Source organism: Phocoena phocoena, chromosome 14, assembly GCF_963924675.1.
Source record: "Phocoena phocoena chromosome 14, mPhoPho1.1, whole genome shotgun sequence".
In the NCBI taxonomy this organism is placed as follows: domain Eukaryota; kingdom Metazoa; phylum Chordata; class Mammalia; order Artiodactyla; family Phocoenidae; genus Phocoena; species Phocoena phocoena.
Window position 1 is genome coordinate 7,880,535 of NC_089232.1, and position 20,465 is coordinate 7,900,999.

Sequence of the window (20,465 nt, forward strand, 5' to 3'; positions counted from 1 at the left end):
AATTTTTAAAAGTTACTTCTCATTTACAATTATTATAAAATATTGGCTGTATTCACCATGTTGTATAATACATTCTGGAATCTATCCTATACCCAGTAGTTTCTACCTCCCACTCCCCGTCCCCTGTCTGGCTCTTCCCCTCTTCCCTTTCCCCACTGGTAACCACTAGTCTGTTCACTATATGTGTGAGTCTGCTTCTTTTTTGTTATATTCACTAATTTGCTGTATTTTTTAGATTCCGCATATAGGTGATGTCATACAGCATTTGTCTTTCTCTAGAATCCATTTTTGACTTTTGCCTGACTCAGTTATTGCTTGGAGAGTTGCAAAGGGGTGATTTTCTAACATTTGTCCTTCTTTCATCATTTATAAGCTGGCATTCCACTGTAAGAAACACTTTTCTCTCATCTGTTAGTTGTTATTTATTCATATGGACTCACAGATTCTTACTTTATTTAATAAGTTATAATTCATTACCATCAGTATTTGTTTTGGTACTTAAATTGCAGTGAATTTAGCCAGGGGGAGCACCTCAAGTGTCTTCCTGTGCCCTTACGATATGTCCTATCTTTTTTTTTTTTTGACTTCTGTCCTCAAGGAATTTATTTTTATTTATTTATTTTTAACGTCTTTATTGGAGTATAATTGCTTTACAATGGTTTGTTACTTTCTGCTTTATAACAAAGTGAATCAGCTATACATATACCTATATCCCCATATCTCCTCCCTCTTGCGTCTCCCTCCCACACTCCCTATCCCACCCCTCTAGGTGGTCACAAAGCACTGAGCTGATGTCTCTGTGCTATGTGGCTGCTTCCCACTAGCTATTTTACATTTGGTAGTGTATATAAGTCCATGCCATGCTCTCACTTTGTCCCAGCTAATACTTCCCCCGCCCCATGTCCTCAAGTCCATTCTCTACGTCTGTGTCTTTATTCCTGTCCTGCCCCGAGGTTCTTCAGAACTTTTTTTTTTTTTTACATTCCATATATATGTGTTAGCATACGGTATTTGTTTTTCTCTTTCTGACTAACTTCACTCTATGACAGACTCTAGGTCCATCACCTCGCTACAAATAACTCAATTTCATTTCTTTATATGGCTAAGTAATATTCCATTGTATATATTTGCCACATCTTCTTTACCCATTCATCTGTCAGTGGACACTTAGGTTGCTTCCATGTCCTGGCTATTGTAAATAGAGCTGCAGTGAACATTGTGGTACATGACTCTTTTTGAATTATGGTTTTCTCAGGGTATATGCCCAGTAGTGGGATTGCTGGGTCATATGGTAGTTCTATTTTTAGTTCTTTAAGGAACCTTCATACTGTTCTCCATAGTGGCTGTATCAATTTACATTCCCACCGATAGTGCAAGAGGGTTCCCTTTTCTCCACGCCCTCTGCAGCATTTATTGTTTGTAGATTTTTTGACGATGGCCATTCTGACTGGTGTGAGGTGATACCTCTTTGTAGTTTAGATTTGCATTTCTCTAATGATTAGTGATGTTGAGCATCTTTTCATGTGTTTGTTGGCAATCTGTATATCTTCCTTGGAGAAATGTCTATTTAGGTCTTCTGCCAATTTTTGGATTGGGTTGTTTGTTTTTTTGATATTGAGCTGTATGAGCTGCTTGTATGTTTTGGAGATTAATCCTTTGTCAGTTGCTTCATTTGCAAATCTTTTCTCCCATTTTGAGTGTTGTCTTTTTGTCTTGTTTATGGTTTCCTTTGCTGTGCAAAAGCTTTGAAGTTTCATTAGGTCCCCTTTGTTTATTTTTATTTTTATTTCCATTTCTCTAGGAGGTGGGTCAAAAAGGATCTTGCTGTGATTTATGTCATAGAGTGTTCTGCCTATGTTTTCCTCTAAGAGTTTGATAGTGTCTGGCCTTACATTTGGTCTTTAATCCATTTTGAGTTTATTTTGGGGTATGGTGTTAGGGAGTGTTCTGATTTCATTCTTTTACAAGTAGCTGTCCAATTTTCCCAGCAACACTTATTGAAGAGGCTGTCTTTTCTCTACTGTATACTCTTGCCTCCTTTATCAAAAATAAGGTGACCATATGTGCGTGGGTTTATCTCTGGGCTTTTTATCCTGTTCCATTGATCTATATTTCTGTTTTTCTGCCAGTACCATACTGTCTTGGTTACTGTAGCTCTGTAGTATAGTCAGATCAGGGAGCCTGATTCTTCTAGCTCTGTTTTTCTTTCTCAAGATTGCTTTGGCTGTTCGGAGTCTATTGTATTTCCTTACAAATTGTGAAATTTTTTGTTCTAGTTCTGTGAAAAATGCCAGTGGTAGTTTCATAGGGATTGCATTGAATCTGTAGATTGCTTTGGGTAGTATAGTCATTTTCACAGTATTGATTCTTCCAATCCAAGAATATGGTATATCTCTCCATCTGTTTGTATCATCTTTCATTTCTTTCATCAGTGTCTTATAGTTTTCTGCATACAGATCTTTTGTCTCCCTAGGTAGGCTTATTCCTAGGTATTTTATTCTTTTTGTTGCAATGATAAATGGGAGTGTTTCCTTTCTTTCAGGTTTTTCATCATTAATGTATAGCAATGCAAGAGATTTCTATGCATTAATTTTCTTTCCAGCTACTCTGCCAAATTCATTGATTAGCTCTAGTAGTTTTCTGGTAGTGTCTTTAGGGTTCTCTGTGTATAGTATCGTGTCATCTGCAAATAGTGACAGCTTTACTTCTTCTTTTGTGATTTGGATTCCTTTTATTTCTTTTTCTTCTCTGATTGCTGTGGCTAAAACTTCCAAAACTATGTTGAAAAATAGTGGTGAGACTGGGCAACCTTGTCTTGTTCCTGATCTTAGTGGAAATGGTTTCAATTTTTTACCATTGAGAAGGATGTAGGCTCTGGGTTTGTCATATATGGCCTTTATTATGTTGAGAAAAGTTGCCTCTATGCCTACTTTCTGAAGGGTTTTTATCATAAATGGGTGTTGAATTTTTTCAGAAGCTTTTTCTGCATCTATTGAGATGGTGATACGGTATTTATCCTTCAGTTTGTTAATATGGTGTACCACATTGGTTGATTGGCGTATATTGAAGAATCCTTGCATTCCTGGGATAAACCCCATTGATGATGGTGTATGATCCTTTTAATGTGCTGTTGGATTCTGTTTGCTAGTATTTTGTTGAGGTTTTTTTGCAACTCTGTTCATCTGTGATATCGGCCTGTAGTTTTCTTTTTTGTGACATCTTTCTCAGGTTTTGGGATCAGGGTGGTGATGGCCTCATAGAATGAGTTTGGCAGTGTTCCTCCCTCTGCTATACTTTGGAAGAGTTTGAGAAGGACAGGTGTTAGCTATTCTCTAACTGTTGGGTAGAATTTGCCTGTGAAGCTATCTGGTCCTGGGCTTTTGTTTGTTGGAAGATTTTTAATCACAGTTTCAATTTCAGTGCTTGTGATTCGTCTGTTTATATTTTGTTTCTTCCTGGTTCAGTCTCAGAAGGTTGTGCTTTCCTAAGAATTTGTCCATTGCTTCCAGGTTGTCCATTTTATTGGCATAGAGTTGCTTGTACTAATCTCTCATGATCCTTTGTATTTCTGCAGTGTCAGTTGTTACTTCTTTTTCATTTCTAATTCTGTTGATTTGAGTCTTCTCCTTTTTTTCTTGATGAGTCTGGCTAATGGTTTATCAACTTTGTTTATCTTCTCAAAGAAACAGCTTTTAGTTTTATTGATTTTTTCTACCGTTTCCTTCATTTCTTTTTCAATTATTTCTGATCTGATCTTTATGATTGTTTACCTTCTGCTAACTGTGGGGTTTTTCTGTTCTTCATTCTCTAATTGCTTTAGGTATAAGGTTAGGTTGTTTATTTGATATTTAACCTGTTTCTTGAGGTAGGATTGTATCGCTATAAACTTCCCTCTTAGAACTGCTTTTGCTGCATCCCATAGGTTTTGGGTCATCGTGTTTTCATTGTTATTTGTTTCTAGGTATTTTTTTATTTCTTTTTTGATTTCTTCAGTGATCTCTTGGTTATTTAGTAGTGTATTGTTTAACCTCCATGTGTTTGTATTTTTAACAGATTTTTTCCTGTAATTGATATGTAGTTTCATAGTGTTGTGGTCAGAAAAGATATTTGATATGATTTCAGTTTTCTTAAATTTACCAAGGCTTGATTTGTGACCCAGTATATGATCTATCCTGGAGAATGTTCCATGAGCACTTGAGAAAAATGTGTATTCTGTTGTTTGTGGATGGAATGTCCTATAAATATCAATTAAGTCCATCTTGTTTAATGTATCATTTAAAACTTGTGTTTCCTTATTTATTTTCATTTTGGATGATCTATCCATTGGTGAAAGTGGGGTGTTAAAAGTCCCCTACTATGATTCTGTTACTGTAGATTTCCCCTTTTATGCCTGTTAGTATTTGCCTTATGTATTGAGGTGCTCCTTTGTTAGGTGCATAAATATTTAAAATGGTTATATATTTTTCTTGGATTGATCCCTTGATTATTATTTAGTGTCCTTTTTTGTCTCTTGTAACAGTATTTATTTTAATATCTATTTTGTCTGATATGAGAATTGCTACTCCAGCTTTCTTTTGATTTCCATTTGCATGGAATATCTTTTTCCATCCCCTCACTTTCAGTCTGTACGTGTCCCTAGGTCTAAAGTGGGTGTCTCTTTTTTTTTTTTTTTTTTTTTTTGCGGTACGCAGGCCTCTCACTGCTGCGGCCTCTCTCCTACCACGGAGCACAGGCTCCGGACACGCAGGCCCAGCGGCCATGGCTCACTGTCCCAGCCGCTCCGTGGCATGTGGGATCCTCATGGACTGGGGCACGAACCCACGTCCCCTGCATCGGCAGGCGGACTCTCAACCACTGCGCCACCAGGGAAGCCCTGAAGTGGGTCTCTTGTATACAGCACATATATGGGTCTTATTTTTGTATCCATTCAGCCAGTCTATGTCTTTTGGTTGGAGCATTTAATCCATTTACATTTAAGGTAAGTATCAATATGTATGGTCCTACTACCATTTTCTTCATTGTTTTGGGTTTCTTTTTGTAGGTCCTTTTCTTCTCTTGTGTTTCCCACTTAGAGAAGTTCCTTTAGCATTTGTTGTGGAGCTGGTTTGGTGGTGGTGAATTCTCTTAGCTTTTGCCTGTCTGTAAAGGTTTTAATTTCTCTGTCAAAGCTGAATGAGATCCTTGCTGGGTAGAGTAATCTTGGTTGTAGGTTCTTCTCTTTCATCACTTTAAATATGTCCTGCCATTCCCTTCTGGCTTGCAGAGTTTCTGCTGAAAGATCAGCTGTTAACCTTATGGGGATTCCCTTGTATGTTATTTGTTGTTTTTCCCTTGCTTCTTTTAATATTTTTTCTTTATTTAATTTTTGATAGTTTGATTAATATGTGTCTTGGCATGCTTCTCCTTAGATTTATCCTGTATGGGACTCTCTGCACTTCCTCGACTTGATTAACTATTTCCTTGCCCATATTAGGGAAGGTTTCACCTATAATGTCTTCAAATATTTTCTCATCCCTTTCTTTTTCTCCACTTCTTCTGGAACCCCAATAATTCGAATGTTGGTGCGTTTAATATTGTTGCAGAGGTCTCTAAGACTGTCCTCAGTTCTTTTCAGTCTTTTTTCTTTATTCTGCTCTGCAGTAGTTATTTCCACTATTTTATCTTCCAGGTCAGTTATCCGTCCTTCTGCCTCAGTTATTCTGCTATTGATCCCATCTAGAGTATTTTTAATTTCATTTACTGTGTTGTTCATCATTGTTTGTTTCATCTTTAGTTCTTCTAGGTCCTTGTTAAATGTTTCTTGTATTTTCTCTATTCTATTTCCAAGATTTTGGATCATCTTTACTATCATTATTCTGAATTCTTTTTCAGGTAGACTGCCTATTTCCTCTTCATTTGTTAGGTCTGGTGGGTTTTTACCTTGCTCCTTCATCTGCTGTGTGTTTCTCTGTCTTCTCATTTTGCTTATCTTACTGTGTTTGGGGTCTCCTTTTCACAGGCTGCAGGTTCGTAGTTCCCGTTGTTTTTGTTGTCTGACCCCAGTGTCTAAGGCTGGTTCAGTGGGTTGTGTAGGCTTCCTGGTGTAGGGGACTAGTGCCTGTGTTCTGGTCGATGGGGCTGGATCTTGTCTTTCTGGTGGTCAGGTCCGTGTCCAGTGGTGTGTTTTGGGGTGTCTGTGACCTTATTAGGATTTTAGGCAGCCTCTCTGCTAATGCATGCAGTTGTGTTCCTGTCTTGCTAGTTGTTTGGCATAGGGTGTCCAGCACTGTAGCTTGCTGGTCGTTGAGTGGAGCTGGGTCTTTGCGTTGAGATGGAGATCTCTGGGAGAGCTTTTGCTGTTTGATATTATGTGTAGCTGGGAGCTCTCTGGTGGACCAATGTCCTGAACTTGCCTCTCCCACCTCAGAGGCAGAGGCCTGACACCTGGCCGGAGCACCAAGACCCTGTCAACCACACAGCTCAGAAGAAAAGGGAGAAAAAAAGAAAGAAAGAAAGAAAGAAAAAGTAAATTTATTAAAATAAAATATAATTATTAAAAATGAAATTGAAAAGTAATAGAAAAGGAAAAAGAAAAAGAAAGAAGAGAGCAACTAAACCAAAAAACAAATCCACCAATGATTACAAGCACTGAAAAGTATACTGAAAAAAAACCAAAAAAAAAAAAAAAACCGGACAGACAGAACCCTAGGACAAATGGTAACAGCAAAGCTATACAGACAAAATCGCACGAAGAAGCATACAAATACACATTCACAGAAAGAGAAAAAGGAATAAAAAAGTATATATCGTTGCTCCCAAAGTCCACTGCCTCAATTTTGGGATGATTCGTTGTGTATTCAGGTATTCCACAGATGCAGGTACATCTAGTTGATTGTGGAGATTTAATCCGCTGCTGCTGAGGCTGCTGGGAGAGATTTCCCTTTCTCTTCTTTGTGCGCACAGCTCCCGGGGTTCAGCTTTGGATTTGGCCTCACCTCTGCGTGTAGGTCTCCTGAGGGCGTCTGTTCCCGTCCAAAGAGGATGGGGTAAAGTAGCAGGGGGCTACTGCTACTTTTAGGGGGCTCTGGCTCACTCAGGCTGGGGAGAGGGAGGGGTATGGAATGCTGGGCCAGCCTGCAGCAGCAGAGGCCGGCATGACGTTGCCCCAGCCTGAGGTGCGCCGTGTGTTCTGGGAAGTTGTCCCTGGATCACGGGACCCCGGCATTGGCAGGCTGTGCAGGCTCCCAGGAGGGGAGGTGTGGGTAGGGACCTGTGCTTGCTCGCATGCTTCTTGGTGGCTGCAGAAGCAGCCTTAGCATTTCACGCCCGTTTCTGGTGTCTGTGCTGATAGCCACGGCTCACGCCCGTCTCTGGAGCTCGTTTAGGCGGTGCTCTGAATCCCCTCTTGTCGCACACCCCGAAACAATGGTCTCTCGCCTCTTAGGCAGTTCCAGACTTTTTCCCAGGCTCCCTCCCGGCTAGCTGTTGCACTCTAGCCCGCTTAAGGCTGTGTTCATGCAGCCAACCCCAGTCCTCTCCCTGGGATCTGACCTCCGAAGCCCGAGCCTCAGCTCCCAGCCCTCGCCTGCCCAGGCGGGTGAGCAGACAAGCCTCTCAGGCTGCTGAGTGCTCGTTGGCACCAATCCTCTGTGCGGGAATCTCTCCGCTTTGCCGTCTGCATCCCTGTTGCTGTGCTCTCCTTTGTGGCTCCAAAGCTTTCCCCCTCAGCCACCTGCAGTCTCCAACAGTGAAGGGGCTTCCTATGGTGGGGAAATTTTCCTCCTTCAAGCTCCCTCCCAGGGGTGCAGGTCCTGTCCCTATTATTTTGTCTGTGTTTTTTCTTTTTTCTTCTGCCCTACCCAGGTATGTGGGGAGTTCCTTGCCTTTAGGGAGGTCTGAGGTCTTTTGCAAGCATTCAGTAGGTGTTCTGTAGGAGTTGTTCCACATGTAGATGTATTTCTGATGTATTTGTGGGGACAAAGGTGATGTCCACGTCTTACTCTTCTGCCATCTTGAACTTCTCCCTTTTATTATTTTTTTTAAGTTTAATTTTTTTTAAATTGCAATCTATGTCCTTTTTTTAAAATAACATTTTCTTAGACTTTAAAATAAAGACTGTTACAAGCGGCAAAGAGGGACACTACATAATGATCAAGGGATCAATCCAAGAAGAAGAAATAATAATTATAAATATTTATGCACGCAATATAGGAGCACCTCAGTACATAAGGCAAATCCTAACAGCCATAAAAGGAGAAATTGACTGTAACACAATCATAGTAGGGGAGTTTAACACCCCACTTTCACCAATGGACAGATCATCCCAAATGAAAACAAATAAGGAAACACAAGATTTAAATGATACATTTAACAAGATGGCCTTAATTGATATTTATAGGACATTCCATCCCAAAACAGCAGAATAAACTTTTTTCTCAAGTGCTCATGGAACATTCTACAGGATAGATCATGTCTTGGGTCACAAATCAAGCCTTGGTAAATTTAAGAAAATTGAAATCATATCAAGTATCTTTTCCAACAACAATGCTACAAGGCTAGAAGATATCAATTACAGGAAAAAAAAACCCTAGAAAATACAAACAGATGGAGGCTAAACAATACACTACTAAATAACCAAGAGATCACTGAAGAAATCAAAGAGGAAATCAAAAAATACCTAGAAACAAGTGACAATGAAAACACGATGACCCAAAACCTATGGGATGCAGCAAAAACAGTTCTAAGAGGGAAGTTTATAGCAATACAGTCCTACCTCAAGAGACAAGAAAAATCTAAAATAAACAGCCTAACTTTGCACCTAAAGCAATTACAAAAAGAAGAAGAACAACAAAAAAAAACCCCAAAGTTAGCAGAAGGAAAGAAATCTTAAAGATCAGATCAGAAATAAATGAAAAAGAAATGAAGAAAACAGTAACAAAGATCAATAAAACTAAAAGCTGGTTCTTTGAGAAGATAAACACACTTGATAAACCATTAGCCAGACTCATCAAGGAGAAAAAGGGAGAAGACTCAGATCAACAGAATTACAAATGAAAAAGGAGAAGTAACAATGGATACTGCAGAAATACAAAGGATCATGGGAGATTACTATAAGCAACTCTATGCCAATAAAATGGACAACCTGGAAGAAATGGACAAATTCTTAGAAAAGCACAACCTTCCAAGACTGAACCAAGAAGAAACAGAAAATATAAACAGACCAATCATAAACACTGAAATTGAGACTGTGATTAAAAATCTTCCAACAAACAAAAGCCCAGGACCAGATAGCTTCACAGGCAAATTCTACCAAACAGTTAGAGAATAGCTAACACCTGTCCTTCTCAAACTCTTCCAAAATATAGCAGAGGGAGGAACACTCCCAAACTCATTCTATGAGGCCATCATCACCCTGATACCAAAACTATACAGAGATGTCACAAAAAAAGAAAACTACAGGCTAACATTACTGATGCACATAGATAGAAAAATCCTTTACAAAATACTAGCAAATAGAATCCAACAGCACATTAAAAGGATCATACACCATGATCAAGTGGGCTTTATCTCAGGAATGCAAGGATTCTTCAGTGTATGAAATCAGTCAATTTGATACACCATATTAACAAATTGAAGGATAAAAACTATATGATAAACTCAATAGATGCAGAAAAAGCTTTCTAGAAAATTCAGCACCCATTTATGATAAAAAACTCTCCAGAAAGTAGGCACAGAGGGAACCTACCTCAACATAATAAAAGCCATGTATGACAAACCCACAGCCAACATTGTTCTCAGTGGTGAAAAACTGAAAGCATTTCCTCTAAGATCAGGAACAAGACAAGGTTGCCCAGTCTCACCACTGTTATTCAACATAGTTTTGGAAGTTTTGGCCACAGGAATCAGGGAAGAAAAAGAAAGTAAAGGCATCCAAATCAGAAGAGAAGTAAAACTGTCACTGTTTGCAGATAACATGTTACTATACATAGAGAAGCCTTAAGATGCTACCAGAAAACTACTAGAGCTAATCAGTGAATTTGGTAGAGTAGCAGGATACAAAATTAATGCACAGAAATCTCTTGCATTCCTATACGCAAATGATGAAAAATCTGAAAGAGAAATTCAGGAAACACTCCCATTTATCATTGCAACAAAAAGGATAGAATACCTAGGAATAAACCTACCTAAGGAGACAAAAGTCCTGTATGCAGAAAACTATAAGACACTGATAAAAGAAATTAAAGGTGGTACAAGCAGATGGAGAGATATACCATGTCCTCGGATTGGAAGCATCAACATTGTGAAAACGACTATACTACCCAAAGCAATCTACAGATTCAATGCAATCCCCATCAAACTACCACTGGCATTGTTCACAGAACTAGAACAAAAAAAAGTCACAATTTGTATGGAAACGCAAACGACCCCAAAAGCCAAAGCAATCTAAAAAAGAAAAACGGAGCTGGAAGAATCAGGTTTCCAGACTTCAGACTATACTACAAAGCTACAGTAATCAAGACCGTATGGTACTGGCACAAAGACAGAAATATAGATCAATGGAATAGGATAGAAAGCCCAGAGAGAACCCCATGCACATATGGTCACCTTATTTTTGATAAAGGGGAGAAGAGTATACAGTGGAGAAAAGGCAGCATCTTCAATAAGTGGTGCTGGGAAAGCTGGACAGTTGCATGTAAAAGAATGAAATTAGAACACTTCCTAACACCATACACAAAAATAAACTCAAAATGGATTTAAGGCCAAATGTAACGCCAGACACTATTAAACACTTAGAGGAAAATGTAGGCAGAACACTCTAGGACATAAGTCACAGCAAGATCCTTTTTGACCCACTTCCTAGAGAAATGGAAATAAAAACAAAAATAAACAAATGGGACCTAATGAAACTTAAAAGCTTTTGCACAGCAAAGGAAACCATAAACAAAATGAAAAGACCACCCTCAGAATGTGAGAAAATATTTGCAAACGAAGCAACTGACAAACGATTAATGTCCGAAATGCAGAAGCAGCTCATGCAGCTCAATCTTACTAAAGCAAACAACCCAATCCAAAAATGGGCAGAAGACCTAAATAGACATTTCTCCAAGGAAGATATACAGATTGCCAACAAACACATGAAAAGATGCTCAACATCACTAATCATTAGAGAAATGCAAATCAAAACTACAGTGAGATATCACCTCACAGCGGTCAGAATGGCCATCATCAAAAAATCTACAAACAGTAAATGCTGGAGAGGGTGTGGAGAAAAGGAACCCTCCTGCACTGCTGATGGGAATGTAAATTGATACCGCCTCTATGGAGAACAGTATGGAGGTTCCTTAAGGAACTAAAAGTAGAACTACCATATGACCCAGTAATCCCACTACTGGGCATATACCCTGAGAAAACCATAATTCAAAAAGAGTCATGTACCACAACGTTCATTGCAGCACTATTTACAATAGCCAGGACATGGAAGCAACTTAAGTGTTCATCGACAGGTGAGTGGATAAAGAAGATCATATATACAATGGAATATTAGCCATAAAAAGAAACGAAATCGAGTTATTTGTAGTGAGGAGGATGGGCATAGAGTCTGTCATACGGAGTGAAGTAAGTCAGAAAGAGAAAAACAAATACTGTATGCTACACATATATGTGGAATCTAAGAAGAAAAAAAACGGTTCTGATTAACCTAAGGGCAAGACAGAAATAAAGACAGAGACGTAGAGAATGGACTTAAGGACGTGGGGAGGGGGAAGGGTAAGCTGGGATGAAGTGAGAGAGCAGCATTGACACATATACACTATGAAATGTAAGATAGCTAGTGGGAAGCAGCTGCATAGCACAGGGAGATCAGCTCGGTGCTTTGTGACCACCTAGAGGGGTGGGATATGGAAGGTGGGAGGGAGACCCAAGAGGGAGGGGATATGGGGATATATGTATGCATATAGCTGATTCACTCTGTTATCCAGCAGAAACTAACACACCATTTTAAAGCAATTATACTCCAATAAAGATGTTAAAATAAAGTAAAGTAACATTTTCTTACTTGCCACAAGAATGCTCCAGGTTCATCTTATTTTTCCAAAGGGTTCTAATTCTTTTTTAGTGGCAGAGGTCTAGAATTCACTATCTTGGCACCATGTAAGTGGTAAGAGGTAAAGGGGGAAGAAATCACAGAACAGTTCACTCATGCTCGTTTTGGACACAATCTGCTTGGCGTGATCGGCCCTTGTCCCTACTGTTTAGACTAGGCATTTAACACGGTTTTCATTTCTGTAGCCTTATAGTATGTTCTGATTTCAGAGCAAGTTACCTATTATTATTTCTAGATTTTTTTGACCTTTTAAAAATATTCTGTTTTTTACATGAATTTTAGAATCACATGTCAAAATTCAAGTTCCAAAAAATTTTCGTTGATGTTTTAAAAAGTGTTGCATTTATTATTAGTTTAGGGTAGGATTTATCTATTTTTTTTTGCAAGATTGGGATTAATAAATGACTTCATTTTTTTCTTCCATTACAGGCTCCAGGAAAAGGCTTATAGTTTTTATCACATAACTCTCGTGTGTCTCTTGTTAAAATTGTTATAGTATAATTGTTTGTAGTTTTGTGTTTGTGAATAGTATCTTTTTAACATTTCTTCTGTTGTCAGTTAACACATATGGAAAAGTGCCTAAACCATGGATGTATAGTAATGAATTTTATTTAACCAGGAACCAGGTCAATAAATAGAACCTTGCTGGCACCCTGAGGCTCCCCTGTATGCCCTTTCCTAATCACAACCCCCCTCCCTTCCTTTCCTCCTAAAGCCAGCAAATTACGGAAACTAGAGCTGCTTATTAATACATTGTTCAATACAGGGAAATATGACAGTTAAGCAGGGGAGGCTTTCTTCCCTGCCACAGAATTCTTCAGAGGTATTTACTCTGTGGTCCTTTATGTAAGGGCCAAAGAATAATATAATTGACTATTTTTAAGGCTAGCTTTATGAGACAGGCAGATTTATATTTCTTAATTCTGTTTTGTACAGAACGATTCCATCCTTGATTGAGTAAAGCAGAGATTACAATATAAATTAAAAAGAGTCTTTCCAAGGTTTGTTTTGTTTAGATGTCAAAATAGTAGCCTTAGATTATCTAGCTTGATAGAGAAGCTGAAATGGTTGTTCTGATTTTTCTTAATGAGGTTGTGGAAATTGCTCAGACCATTTACCAGCCTCAGCTCCCTTCCGGTGCTGCTGATGATCAAGATAAATGCATGGTTTCTTTTCTGCCTCTCTTAGATTTTGGTGTCCAGTTCTGTCTTGGGGCCTCTTCTCACTGTGTACTTTGTATCTGAGCTGTCTCATACTATTGCTTTAGTGCCTACGTTTATCCTCATAAAATCCACTTTTATTTCCCAGACCAGGCTTTCCTGACCTGTGATTCTCTTAAATTCAAATAATTGACTTTTAGGGTCATCTTAACATCTACCTGATTGAGTTGTTAGGGATCAGGAATTTGACCAAAGTCTGGCCTAGGGAAATTTTTGCAGAATAGGAAGTACAGAGGAAACAGCCTATGGAAATGATTGGTTACGCTATAAAATATGTTATATTCATTATATTATTAGATATATTATCATTAGTTTCAATGCTTCATCTCTATCTTCATACAAATAGGGTCTTTATAGTTGTTTGTACCTTTTGAGAAATGATCTTGGTATTATGCTTGAAGTGTTAATTCCAAAAACTTTGTCTATTTCTCCCTATCTTTAACTTTCTGAAGTGCTAATTAGAAAGCGCCCATATTCTTACAGATATTAATAGCACTAAGTTAGTGGTGGCTTTGCCACCACGTTGTTAGTTGGGGCTCTTTTTTATTTTCAATTCTGTCTCAGTGAATTCATAAATGAATATCTGTTTCTGAAAAATGCAACTTTAAAATCCCTAATGTTACAATTCTCTTTCGATTATAGTGGGGTTTTTTTTTTTTAAGAAATATACTAATAACTTTTGGTTTTGCTTCTAGAAAAACTGATTGCTTATCAACGAGAATTTCTTGCTTTGAAAGAACGGCTCCGAATAGCTGAACACAGAATCTCTCAGCGGTCTTCCGAACTCAATGCCATTGTACAGCAGTTCAAGCGTGTAGGAGCAGAAACAAACAGAAGTAAGGATACGGTGAATAAATTTTCAGGTACAGACGATAGTTTTGGTTTTATGAAAAGGTTACCTTTTCAACGGGTCATGTGAAATACTCTCTTTGAAAGTTGTCTAGAGTCGCTTATCAGCCAACATTTGTTACCCTGTACAGAGAGAAAAATCACCATACAAAACTTTTTCTATTGTGGTTAATTATAAAACAAGTTTATTAATTGCTAAATTTGATTTAAAGAGAGTAATATTAAGTTTCAGTTGTATACATTTCACTGCCAATAGTGAAGAACCAGCATCTTTTTAAAAAAAACATTTAGAATGAGACTAAAATTTAACTTGGTGTTTATGCATATTTCTGTTGTGACTTGTGTGGACTTCAGATGGACTCTGGGGAACCTTTGAGCTATTTGAAGCAATTAGTGCTCTCAGATATGACTTATAAGAAATTAAAAGATACAGTTTTATAATGGGTACTTTTGGGGGTACCTGACCTGTTCCCTCTCTGAGAAATTCTGGTCTGAGTGAAATGAGTATCAACCATCTTCTGTTTCTTTCCTCTTCTTATTCTAATGACTAAATTGATACATGTATATAATCAGTTGACTCCAAATCTACAGAATCTTCCAAGAATAATATACTTTTTCATTTAGCATTACCTGTTATAATCTTTCACCATTAATTCCTCTCATCTTAAGATTCACTGCCTTACCTTGTTTTTAGAGATTCATGCCCCTTTCTTCCCCTCCTGATTATAAAATTTGTATTATGGCACAGTAACATTTGAAATTATGGAATGGTTAACATTCTTTGTTTTCTTCTAGTCTTTTTTCCATGCATATTTTTCTTCAAAAGTGTAATTGTGTGTTTTATGGCCTTATTTTTGCTCTTGAAATTATGCTATTAGCATTTTACTATGGCATTGAATATTCTTTTAAAATACCATTTTTGATGACATATATCAGCTAATCATATACTATAATATATTAAATATGTTTCTACAAATAGGCAAATAGGATTTTTCTGGGTTGTTCTTGTCCCCCAATTTATAACTCTGTGAAGAACATCTCTGTATATAAATCAATTACTTGTACGGTAGGCCTTAAGTTATTTTCATTAGATTATGACTTTCTTAAAAACAGAATCTGGGGCTTCCCTGGTGGCGCAGTGGTTGAGAGTCCGCCTGCCGATGCAGGGGACACGGGTTCGTGCCCCGGTCTGGGAAGATCCCACATGCCGCGGAGCGGCTGGGCCCGTGAGCCATGGCCGCTGAGCCTGCGCGTCCGGAGCCTGTCCTCCGCAACGGGAGAGGCCACAACAGTGAGAGGCCCGCGTAACGCATAAAAAAAAAAAAAAAAACAGAATCTGTGTTTTGATGACTGTTGATTTCCAACCACATGCCACAGTAGCTGGAACAAAACCGATAATTCACTAAATATTTATTGATTGCATAGAAGTTAAATTCCTAAAAGGGAAATTACTGAATAATAGGGCAGGAATGTTTTAAGGGTTTTGATGCTGTTCTTAATAGCTGAAACATTTATCACGTTATCACCACAATTTAATATTACTGTTTAATCTGCTAACTTAATTTGATGGGTAGATATTGTTGTCTTGTAATTTGTAGTTGTTGCTTTTACATGAGGTTAAACTTTAATTGCATGTGTGATAGTTTTGTTTCTTTTGTGAACTTTCGGTTCTGAATATTCAGAGTATTTTAAGGGAATTTTCATATTGCTCTGTATAAAATTGTTATTGAGACTGCAAGTCCTTACTGCTAGCTTCCTTATTTAAAAGGTTAAGTTCTAGTTCAATAGAATTGTGAAACAATATTGATTATGCTATCAAGGTTTTATTTTCTATTATATTAAATGGTTCATTGGTTCCTCTCATAAAAACTGAAAAACGATTTGAAAGTTATGAACTGTATCAAACATTCTCAACTTGTGCTGTTTAAATTAGTGTGTACTTGAACTAAAAAAAAAAAACTTCCATGTGAAATTTTGGTCAAATATAATAGCACAAAAAAGTGAAAGTTACTGGTGGTCGTTGTACTTATTATTACTACATTTTCATGAGTGGATAGCGTGTTTACAGTCTGTCCCCCAGGGCTTGAGTTCTGACACATTATAAAGGTGAGTGGTTCACATTCTATCTTCTCGTGGTACTCTGGCTGACCTTTTTAGCTTCATTCAGACTGTTCTCATCATCATGACTCTGTGAGACTCTGGTTGCCTAAGCGTCCATGGAAATATCATTGATTAGGATAGAAAATTCTTTTAGTTCTCATAAATTTTTACCACTATCTTTGTAACATCAGCAACTTCTATAAGTGAGGTATTACCGTGGATTGATTATACTTCTGTATTTCAGATGGTACCCTAAAGCTCTTGAGGGAGTTAACAAGCAAAAAATCTCTTCAAGTGCCAAGTATTTATTATCATTTGCCTCATTTATTACAAAATGAAGGAAGCCTTCAACCTGTTGTGCAGATTGGTAATGGAAGAACAGGAGGTATGTTTGTTTTGTTTCCTAGTGTATTTGCACTGCTGGTCTTAATTATGTCTTGGAGTATTATGTTGACCATTATAAGTCAGGCAAGTCGGGAGTCAAGATGGCGGACTAGGAGGATGCAGAATTCGCATCTCTGCACAACTAGGGCACCTACCAGGCACCAGTGGGGGACCACAGACACCTAAGGGGCGGGAGGAACCCCCAGTGATGGGGAAGGACGTGGGGCGTGGGGGGAGTGAAGGGGGAGGAGAAGTGGAGGCGGGACAGGACTGGCGTCCCTGAGGGGTGGCTGGGGGAGGGGAAGGGATCCCATGCCAAAGCGGGAAATTGGGGAACCACTGGGATAGCAGAGGATCAAAAGGGAGCGTGGCCAGGTTTCCCCTGCCCACTTGGGCCCCTGGGAGCCTGCTGAGATCCCAGGACTGGTCCTCTGCCCACCAAGGCCCCCTCCAGCCATGCGGGTCCTGAGGGAGTGGGAGGGAGGGAAGGGGAGCAAAAATAAAGGCCGGACCTCTGGGTGGGAGAGGGGAGGAGTTCCTACACCCAGCGGGACCCACCCATGGTTAGGGGTCCAGTGGTGATGGGGGAGACCCTGGGGGAGACGGTGGGGGAGGGGCGTGGAGGAACAAAAGGGAACACGGGCAGCGCTTTCCCTGTCCACTTACGCACCGGGGAGCCTGTTGGGCTTCTGGGCCTAATCCTCTACCCTTGGAACCTCCCTCTTGCCATGCCGAGCCCAAGCCCCGACCCTACACCCCCACCTCTACACTCAGAGGACCCCCCTGCATCGCGCTGGGCGTAAACCCCACCCACACACCCTTACTCAAGGCCTTACCTCCAAACTCTGGAACTCCGCACTCCAGAGGCCCTCCTTTAGACATGCTGCCTCTCTCCTTCCATGCAGGTCCTAAGCAGAGGCCCCGCCCCACGCTTGAACGTCACCCTGCCTAGGCCCCGCCCCCAAGGCCTTTTCTGGCTGTGTGTCTTGAGCCTAGGACCCGCCCCATGCTCACCTCCACCCGCCTTATTCCCCCCCCACCCTAAACCCCACTGCTGCCTAAGTTCCACCCCTGCCTAAGCTCTGCCCCCATAGCCAAGGCTTTTTTTTTTTTTTCCCTTTTTTCCTCTTTTAGATTGGGGTTCTGTTTTACCTTGTTGATTCATTTATATTCTTATTTTTCCTAATCTTTTATTTTTCTAATTTTATTTTATTCCTTATACTTCATTATAGTTCTCTCCTTTTGGCTTGTTCACCCCCCTTTTTTTTCTTTTTTCTGTTGTGGTTTTATTTTACCTTGTTGCAGTTGTTTCAGTTATATTTTTATTTTTCCTAATATATTTTTCTAATTTTATTTTGTTTTTTATTCTGTGATATTGTACTGCTCCTTTTTTCTTTCTTTCTTTCTTTTTTCTTTTTTTTTGCCACGTCATGCAGCTTGCGGGATCTTGGTTCCCAGGCCAGAGGTTGGGCCAGAGTTCCTGTGGTGGGAGCTCCAATTCCTAACCGCTGGACTAACAGAGAACCTCAGACCCCAGGGAATATTAATCAGAGTGAGGCCTCCTGGAGGTTCTAATCTCAGCACCAAGACCTGGCTCTATCCAACTGCCTGCAAACTCCAGTGCTGGACACCTCAGGCCAAACAACAAGTAAGATAGGAATATAGCCTCACCCATCAAAAAAAAAAAAAAAGAAACGAGAAAAAATATGTTACAGATGAAGGAGCAAGGTAAAAACCTACAAGACCAAATAAATGAAGACGAAATACGCAACCTACCTGAAAAAGAATTCAGAATAATGACAGTAAAGATGACCCCAAATCTTGAAAACAGAACGGAGAAAATATAAGAAACATTTAACAAGGATCTAGAAGAACTAAAGAGCAAAGAAACAGTGATGAACAAAATAACTGAAATTAAAAATACTGTAGAAGGAATCAATAGCAGAATAACTGAGGCAGAAGAATGGATAAGTGACCTGGAAGATAAAATGGTGGAAATAACTTCCAGGGAGCAGAATAAAGAAAAAAGAATGAAAAGAATTGAGGACAGTCTCAGAGACCTCTGAGACAACATTAAATGCACCAACATTCGAATTACAGGGGCCCCAGAAGAAGAAGAAAAAGGGTCTGAGAAAATATTTGGAGAGATTATAGTCGAAAACTTCCCTAACATGGGAATGGAAATAGTCAATCAAGTCCAGGAAGCACAGAGTCCCATACAGGATAAACCCAAAGAGAAACACACTGAGACACATATTATTCAAACTATTAAAAATTAAATACAAAGAAAAAATATTAAAAGAAGCAAGGGAAAAACAACAAATAACATACAAGGGAATCCCCATAAGGTTAACAGCTGATCTTTCAGCATAAACTCCGCAAGCCAGAAGGGAGTGACAGGACATATTTAAAGTGATGAAAGGGAAGAACCTACAACCAAGATTACTCTACCCAGCAAGGATCTCATTCAGCTTTGACAGAGAAATTAAAACCTTTACAGATAGGGAAAAGCTAAGAGAATTCACCACCACCAAACCAGCTCTACAACAAATGCTAAAGGAACTTCTCTAAGTGGGAAACACAAGAGAAGAAAAGGACCTACAAAAACAAACCCAAAACAATGAAGAAAATGGTAGTAGGAACATACATATCGATAATTATCTTAAATGTAAATGGATTAAATGCTCCAGCCAAAAGATATAGACTGGCTGAATGGATACAAAAATAAGACCCATATATGTGCTGTATACAAGAGACCCACTTCAGACCTAGGGACACATACAGACCGAAAGTGAGGGGATGGAAAAAGATATTCCATGCAAATGGAAATCAAAAGAAAGCTGGAGTAGCAATTCTCATATCAGACAAAATAGACTTAAAATAAAGACTGTTACAAGAGACAAAGAAGGACACTAAATAATAAACAAGGGATCAACCCAAGAAAAATACATAACCATTTAAAATATTTATGCACCCAACATAGGAGCACCTCAATACATAAGGCAAATGCTAACAGCCATAAAAGAGGGGATCTACAGGAACACAGTCATAGTAGGGGAGTTTAACACCCCACTTTCACCAATGGACAGATCATCCAAAATGAAAATAAATAAGGAAACATAAGCTTTAAATGACACATTAAACAAGATGGACTTAATTGATATTTATAGAACATTCCATCCCAAAACAAGAGAATACACTTTCTTCTCAAGTGTTCATGGAACATTCTCCAGGATAGACCACATCTTGGGTCACAAGTCAAGCCTTGATAAATTTAAGCAAATTGAAATCGTTATCAAGTATCTTTTCCAACCACAGTTCTATGAGAGTAGATATCAGTTAGAGGAAAAAAACTGTAAAGTATACAAACACATGGAGGCTAAACAATACACTACTAAACAACCAAGAGATCACTGAAGAAATCAAAGAAGAAATCAAAAAATACCTAGAAACAAATGACAATGAAAACACGATGACTGAAAATCTGTGGGATGTGACAAGAGCAGTTCCAAGAGGGAAGTTTATAGCAATACAATCCTACCTCAAGAAACAAGAAAAATATCAAATAAACAACCTAACCTTATACCTAAAGCAATTAGAAAAGAAGAACAAAAAAACCCCAAAGTTAGCAGAAGGAAGGAAATCATAAAAATCAGATCATAAATAAATGAAAAAGAAATGAAGGAAACAATAGTAAAGATCAGTACAACTAAAAGCTGGTTCTTTGAGAAGATAAACAAAATTGATAAACCATTAGCCAGACTCATCAAGAAAAAAAGGGAGAAGACTCAAACCAACAGAATAAGAAATGAAAAAGTAGAAGTAACAGC

General features: G+C 38.8%; 1 protein-coding gene across 1 annotated transcript in view; it reads left to right on the top strand.

Moving 5' to 3' along the window:
• MGAT4A (alpha-1,3-mannosyl-glycoprotein 4-beta-N-acetylglucosaminyltransferase A) overlaps positions 1 to 20,465 on the top strand; it is a 98,631-nt gene that overhangs the window by 30,563 nt on the left and 47,603 nt on the right. The window contains exons 2-3 of the mRNA XM_065890786.1: positions 13,998 to 14,165; positions 16,496 to 16,636. Of these exons, the coding sequence (XP_065746858.1) occupies positions 13,998 to 14,165; positions 16,496 to 16,636 (309 nt within the window). The remainder of the gene's footprint in view (positions 1 to 13,997; positions 14,166 to 16,495; positions 16,637 to 20,465) is intronic.